This window comes from Octodon degus, unplaced genomic scaffold, assembly GCF_000260255.1.
Source record: "Octodon degus isolate 3935 unplaced genomic scaffold, OctDeg1.0 scaffold00279, whole genome shotgun sequence".
Classification (NCBI taxonomy): domain Eukaryota; kingdom Metazoa; phylum Chordata; class Mammalia; order Rodentia; family Octodontidae; genus Octodon; species Octodon degus.
In genome coordinates, this window is record NW_004524855.1 from 429,783 (window position 1) to 437,022 (window position 7,240).

Consider the following 7,240-nt stretch of genomic DNA (forward strand, 5'->3'; position numbering starts at 1 on the left):
AAAAAAAAAAAAAAAAAAGTATTCCTTACTAATGATCTAAATATGAGTGATAGCAAGAACTAGAAATTACCAGGAAAAAAAAAAAATAGAAACCAGATATTTCTGTAAGGAAAAAGAATCTAAATATGCATGAAATACTACAGAAAACAAGAGATTAATTTAGTTTTTTTTTTTTTTTTTTTTTTTTTTTTTTGGTGGCAGAACCAGGGATTGAACTCAGGCCCTTGCGCTTGCCAGGGAAGCACTTATTCCACTGAGCCATATCTCCCAGTCCCAAGAAATTAATTTAAGCACAAGTGATTAATTTCAAATCTTTCATTTAAAGACGATGTATTTCCTGGTTTGTCCCAGAGGGGAGGATCTGAGGAAAAGAAGGAAGACACCCCTTCTGGGCCTGCCCTCTTGGGTGTGCAGTATGTCACCCTCAGCCGCCTACAGCTCTCCTCGGGCGCAGGCCAGAAACGCCATGGACTTCAACGTAGCTGACCAGCTCTCATTACAAAGGTCTCCACAATGACAGGTACCAAAAGCTGGGCAGACACAGAGTGCCAGGGGTGGTATCTGTGCTGAGCAAAGAGCCGGAGGCTGGGTCTGCTCACACCTGCTCCAGGCTTGCGTCCAGCCGAGTGCTGCTGGGGTGCAGTTCTTCCGGTCAGCCGAACATGCCCACATACAGCTGCTGCTGCTTCCTGTGGTAGCTGCTGAGCTCGGACTGTGTCAGCTGCAGGTATCTCCGGACATTGGCATCTTGGCAGATGAAGGGGAGAGTTAGTGACAGAGCACAAACGTACCTCAGGGCAGGAGAGGGTTTGTAACACTTACCCACTTACCTCCTCCACAACTAGGAAGACAACAGTCACTCTCTGCAATAATAGATTAGTTGGGGCCGGGGAGATGGCTCAGTGGATTAAGCGCTTCCCTGGCAAGCGCAGGGGCCTGAGTCCAATCCCCGGTTCCACAAAAAATAAAGAAAAAAAGATAATAATAGATTAGTCAGTCACTAAGTTTTTTTTTTTTTTTTTTTTCTGGCACAGAAAATAGAACTGCACTGAGCTCTACCTCAGCCCTTTTATTTTGAGACAGGCTCTCATCAAATCACTACGTTGCTCAAGCTGGGTTAGAACTCCTGCCTCAGCCTCCCACAGTGCTAGGATTACAGATGTGCACCACCATGCCCAGCTTGGTTGCTAGCTTTTTAAAAAAATTTTTTTGTGGAATGGGGTATTGAACTCAGGCCCTTGCGCTTGGTTGCTAACTTTATAAGGAAAGGGAGTACGATGAAGCAGTCATTACCATTAGAGTCCCATAAGAGGTACTTCAAACGTACTTATGAGTCGTCACAGCCCCACCTGCATTTACCCTGGAGAGGTTTTGTGGCTCGTGCGTGCGTGTCTGCGCACGGGTCTTCTGGTGCACAGGGACTGTGCTGGTCAGTGCTCTACCTCTCAGCTAACTCCCCAGCCACTGCACCACTTGAGGGCCTTCTGCTTGCATCTGAGGCCATTCTGGATAAGTGCACAAGACAGCCTTGTCAGAACTAAATTGGTCAACATGGGGACAGCCACAGAGGCCAGCCTGCCCTTTCCAATGGCCACTGCGATTCTAGGGCCCCCACGGGGAGCTGAGCTGAGGCCCAGTGACAGCAGAGCTGGTCCCTAGGAGGAGGGTGAAGCAACACTGTCAGGAGTCCTCCTGCTCACCTCCTGCTTTTCTCCCCAACCTGCTTTTCACCCTACCCCCTTTTTTTTCCTGGTACTAGAAACTGAACTCAAGACCTTACACTTGCCAGGCAGGTGCTGTACTGCTAAGCTATATCCCCAGCCCACCCCTCTTAAAGGCTGAGGACTAACCACTGGAAAATGTGGCTTCTAAAGCCCTGGCATGCAACATGGTGACTACAGAAAACTAACCAATTAATCTAAAATAACTTACTGGGCACCGCAGCACATGCCTGTCATCCCAGCACTAAGAAAGCTGAGGCAGGAGGGTCACCATGAGTTTGAGGCCAGCCTGGGCTATATAGTGACTACAAGGCCAGCCTGGACTACCAGTAAGAGTCTGTCTCAAAAAAAAAAAAAAAGAAAACAAATCCTAAAAACCAAGTGGAGATATAACTCAAGAGCAAAGTGCATGTGTAATATATGAAGGAGCCTGGATTCAACCCCAGCACACACAGATACACAAATCCTTGCATAGTGGCAATCAGGCAAATTCATAAAAACAGGCTTACACACATAAAGAGCAGAAGAGGCATAGAACCTGGTATCCCTGCAGTCCCAGCATTCCAGGAAGCTGTGACAGGAAGACTGTGAGTTTGATCCCAGGCTGGGCAATTCAGTGACTTAAGGAGACTGCCCCCACAAAGGAAAAAAAAAAAAGGCTGTCACGTAAACAAAGGCCTTAGGCCCAATCCCCAGTACAAACAAACATAAACACACACATGTACACACACGTACAGAGGTGTACCCGCAGTACAGACACAGACAAGGTGAACAGGCATCTACACACATACCAGTAAGCTTAGCACAAACATCTCCTACGCATACAAAAACAGTATTGCTTTTCTTTGGAAACAGGTACGAGAGGTGAAGAAATTTTAGAGATTTTTATTTATTTTGTAGTACCAGGGATGGAACTCAGGACCTTGTACTTTCTAGGCAGGTGCTTATTTTATTGAGCTATCTCCCTGGCCCCCAGGTGGAGGAATTTGTTCACCATATTATTTACTTTTTTTTTTTTCCCCTCAGACATGGCATTCCTCTAGTTCAAGCTGGCATGGAAGGCGGCGACCTGGCGCGGCAGTCTGGGCGCCGGGCCGCGGAGCGCGAGGTCGCCGGTTCGCGCCCCCGTCCCGACCCTTTCCCTTTGGGCGGGGTAGATGGCTCAGTGGAATAAGCGCTTCCCTGGCAAGCGCAAAGGCCTGAGTTCAATCCCCAGTTCCGCAAAAAAAAAAAAAAAAAAGCTGGCATGGAAGTCACTATGCAGCACAGGGTACCCTCGAAATCATGTTGACCGTCCTGCTATACCCGGCCTGGATTGCTTTTCATACTTTTAGAAAAGTTCCCCCCAAACTTCATAGTTCAGGTGGCCTTGAACTCAATGTACAGCCCAAACTGGCCTTGAACTGCAGCAATCCTGTCTCAGGTTCCCATGTGCTTTGATTATGGGTCTGGACCTCCACACCTGGTTACTGTTAGAAGTTTGAGGGGCCAGACTATGCACCTGCCTAACCAAGCCCAAGAACCAGGGTTTGATCTCTGGCACGTGCCACACAGGCCCTACTCCTGGGTATGCTAAACTGGCTACCGAGACCGAGTGTGGTGGCACAAGCCTGTAATCCCAGCCCTGGGGAGGCCAAAAACAGGAAGATCACAAGTCACAGCTGCGTAGTGAGACCCTGTACCAAATACATAAAATTGAAAAAAAAAAGTTTGAACCATGAACGCATAACCTATTATATTTATTTATTTTTTTAATTTTATTTATTTATGTGTGTGTGTGTGTCCACCTCAGCCCACCAGGGGGCGGGCTGGCTGGCATGTGGTGCTGGGGTACTGAACAGCGATCTCTGCTTTGCTGAGCTTGTTCTAAGTAGGTGCTTTAGACCACTGAGCCATCTCACCAGCCCCACCTATTTTAAAAAATAAATTCATCTGGGCATGGTGGCTAGTATATGCCCTCAATCCCAGCACTTGGGAGGCTGAACTAATCAGTCTTCACATCAGTCTGAACTACACAGCAAAACCCTGTCTCAAAAACAAATCAGGGGCTGGTGAGATGGCTCAGTGGTCTAAAGCACCTACTTAGAACAAGCTTAGCAAAGCACAGGGACCGCGGTTCAATCCCCCAGCACCACATGCCAGCCAGCCCCGCCCCCTGGTGGGCTGAGGTGGACACACACACACACAATTAAAACAAAACAACAACAACAAAAAACAAATCAGGGGGGCTGGGGAGATGGCTCAGTGGAATAAGTGCTTCCCTGAGTTCAATCCCCGGTTCCGCAAAAAAAAAAATAAAAAATAAAATAAAATAAAATAAATCAGGGGGGCCAGGGATGGCTCAGTAGAATAAGTGCTTCCCTGGCAAGCGCAGGGTCTGAGTTCAATCCCCAGCTCTGCAAAAACAAACAAAACAAAGCAAAAAAAACAAATCAGGGGCTGGGGAGTTGGCTCACTAGGATAAGCGCTTAACTGGCAAATGCAAGGATCTGAGTTCAATCCCCGGTTCCGCCAAAAAAAACAAATCAAAATCAAACTGCACACACTGATACCACCTGGCCCAGTGGGGGGGGCAAGCCCAGACCTGCCTCACCTGTGGGCTGTCTGTGCACGGCCGCCAGCAGGTGGCGCTGCGCCTGCTCGTAGTCTTGTAGGTGGAAAGAGGCCACTCCCGCGCGGTACAAGGCTTTGGCGTTGTCTGGTTGCCGCCGCAGGACCTTCTGACTGTATTCCCGCACCCGCTCGTAGTTCACTGGCTCCATCTGGAGGAGGCAGGCTGGGCAAGCAAGAGGGGACAGCGAGGCTCGGTCACTCTGCCGGCCCAGGCGACCTCGGAGGCAGGACAGGCGAGGGCCACCCGGGTCACACCTGGGCACACAGGGAAACTTGGTGAACCACGAACATCACCTCCCACTTACCTTCTGCACACCTTCGGGGGCAGGGTAGCCCCAGTATAAGACCAAAACATCACTTAAAGATTTAATTAGGTCTGGGGATATAGCTCAGCGGCACAGTGCCAGCCTAGCAAACGCGCAGTCCTGAGGTTCGATTCCCAGTACCAAAAGCTAAAACAAAACTATAAGCTTTAAAAATAACTTTTTAGAGATAGCCATTACTTCACTGGTACAGCTGTTATCTGGCATGTGCAAGACAAGTCCAGAGTTTAAAAATAAATCACTTTAGGGCCGGCCAACTAGCTCAGCGGATTAAAGCGCCTGCTTAGGCAGACGCAGCAGACAGGAGTTCGGTCCCTGGGCCTGCCGTGAGCGGAGATGGTGATTGAGACTGGGCGTGGTGGCGCACGGATGTAATCCCTGCGCTTCAGAGGCTGTAAACAGGCGGTTCACTACGAGTACGATGTACACAGTGAGACTCTGTACGCCCTGTAGAAACTCTCCTAAATAATAAAAAATTTTTTTAAATCTAAAAAACAATTACGTAAAATAACTTTAAAAAATAGCTTATTGGGCAGAGTTAAAGAAATGCACATTCACAAAGGAGTGTGGGTACCTCTTGAGAGAGGTACCCATACCCAACAATTTCTACAGCCGCAACTCGGACTGTTAGCGTCTGCCACACTGTAAAGTGAGTTCATTGGCGCCAGAGTTGTTCGTCTGTCACAGAAGAAAGCTACGTTTTAGCAGCCTAAGCCGGTGACATCTTGTCATCTAACACCAGCTGGAGATGGGGTCACTCCTACTAACCTACCTAGCTTATACGGAAAGGAAGACTTCAAAAACCATCCGGTACCCCTCTACTCGCTGGCTGAACCCTAGACTGCTTTCCTAACCAGTACTAACCCGCGTTCTCTCTGCACGGTAAGCAGAGCAGTCACCGGGTCCGCACCTCGGGCGGAGCTCAGTACGCGGCCTGGACGCGCCCCAGACGCGGAGGCAGGACAGGTGGGCCCCGGAGGCGGCGCTCACAGCCCCTCCCAGGCACGGGCTGGACGGCGAGGCCGCCCGCCCTCCCCCGGTCCCCACCTGCCAGATTGTTGTAGCAGGCGGTCTGCGTGGCGCGCAGCGCGTCCTCCTGCGCGGGCGTGAGCGCGGGCGCCCGCTGGCCCAGGTCGGGGACCGGGACGGGCGTGGGCGCCAGGCCAGGCTCCAGGCCCCGCAGCTGCAGCAGTGCGCGGTGGTACCGGCCAGCGGCGGCGCGGAAGCGGCCCTCGCGGTAGCGCTGGTTGCCCTGCTCCTTCAGCAGCCGCGCCTCCTGCAGCCGCGCCTCCATGGAGACCTCGGGGCGGTTCCGGCAACGCGGGGGTGCGCACGGGGGCCAGCCACTCAGCCGCGGCGGCGAGGCTGCCCCGTCCTAGCTCTTCCGGGTCCTTCTTTCCTCTTGCAGCACTGAAGACGGAACCAGGGCCTCCGCACTGATCTGCACCCCGGCCTTTTATTTTTTACGTGAGACAGCGTCTCGCTAAGTTGCTCAGGCGGGGAAGGACTTGCGATCTTTTTGCCTCTGCCTCCCGCGCACAAGAATCCCAGGCGCGCGCCGGTGTTCTCCTCCACCAAGCCTTCGCTGGCGTCCAGGCTGCGGGCAGGACGCCGGCCGACAAGGCCCGCGCCCCCGCCAGCAGGGGAGATGGAGCGGAGGCGCAGGGACTGGGACGCCGAGCTCGCCAGCACCCGCCCCTTCCTGCCTCGGCGGAACCCGAGCCCGGAAGTCTCCTTCGGACTGCAGCTCCGCGCGCTGCGCAAGGCCGAGCTGTCCGGCCTCTGCCAGTGTAACTAAAGGATCTTGTGCGCTGCACCTTGGCGCCCAATCACAGGGGGCGCCGCCAGTCACTCCTGGAGGAACGATCCACCCGCAGGACTGCCTAGCCAATTGGAAAAATCCGGCCCCTCAAGGCGGACCAATCAGCGCGTAAAGTGGCGACTCAAGCGACCAACGACAGGGACAAGGCGGGGTCCGGGAGTCTGTTGCCGGGTAGATGTTGAAACGTTCAGAGAAAAAACGGAGGTTACTATATTCTTGGGTTCTGGAAGGCCCTTTTGCCAACAAGTAACAATTCTTAGTGAGTTTTCATGTCAGCAGCAGTTTCCCTCTACTTTCTCTTGTTACTTCCACGAGGCTGCCGCCTGCACAGAACGTTGCGGCGACCGCACGCCTTATAACACCGGAAGTGAGCGAGACAGGGGAAAGCGGGAGGCTGGGACGCGCCCGCGCGACGCCTGCGCAGAGGTGCAGGCTGAAGTACGCAAAGCCGGGCGCACACGCTTCCGGACTACGAGGCACTTGAGCCGCAGCCAGGCCGGCCCGTTTGGGCTGTGGTGCGGCTGCGCGGTACAACTCCCGGCTCTGATTGGCCCGCGCTCCAGGGCAGGGCGGGTGAAGGCGGCCTGGGCTCCGCGCTTCGAGTGCGCGGGCGGGCGGAACCGAGGCGCCGGGAGAGCGCTTGCTTCCTGCTTCGTCGTCCTGAGCTCCGCAGGCCGCGGGGGAGCGCGGGAGGAGGGCAGCGCCGCTGCCTCGCTGCGGAGGTCGCTCAGTCGCTCGCGCGGGCCCGCGCCGGCGCGGGA

At 53.3% G+C, this 7,240-nt stretch overlaps 2 protein-coding genes across 4 annotated transcripts in view; one reads left to right on the top strand and one right to left on the bottom strand.

Annotated features, from left to right (window-relative positions):
• Window positions 1-300: 300 nt before the first annotated feature.
• Window positions 301-6,460, bottom strand: Ttc9c (tetratricopeptide repeat domain 9C). Of its 3 annotated transcripts, XR_002819223.1 has the most exons (4): window positions 5,705-6,460; window positions 4,315-4,497; window positions 831-936; window positions 657-747 (listed from the first exon to the last, which is right to left on the bottom strand). XR_002819223.1 is itself a non-coding variant. In XM_004646708.2 (3 exons), exons 1-3 carry the CDS (start codon window positions 5,949-5,951, stop codon window positions 653-655), a joined length of 525 nt encoding a protein of 174 aa, XP_004646765.1. In that variant the 5' UTR covers window positions 5,952-6,460; the 3' UTR covers window positions 301-652. The 3 variants fall into 3 exon arrangements, 2 of the variants coding, with proteins under 2 accessions (XP_004646765.1, XP_023562770.1); XM_004646708.2 differs by lacking the exon at window positions 831-936 and having other exon boundaries at window positions 301-747; XM_023707002.1 differs by lacking the exon at window positions 657-747 and having other exon boundaries at window positions 820-936.
• Window positions 6,306-7,240, top strand: part of Hnrnpul2 (heterogeneous nuclear ribonucleoprotein U like 2) — a 13,248-nt gene continuing 12,313 nt past the window's right edge. Inside the window, exons 1-3 of the mRNA XM_004646737.1 lie at window positions 6,306-6,447; window positions 6,493-6,587; window positions 6,795-7,201. Of these exons, the coding sequence (XP_004646794.1) occupies window positions 6,306-6,447; window positions 6,493-6,587; window positions 6,795-7,201 (644 nt within the window). The remainder of the gene's footprint in view (window positions 6,448-6,492; window positions 6,588-6,794; window positions 7,202-7,240) is intronic.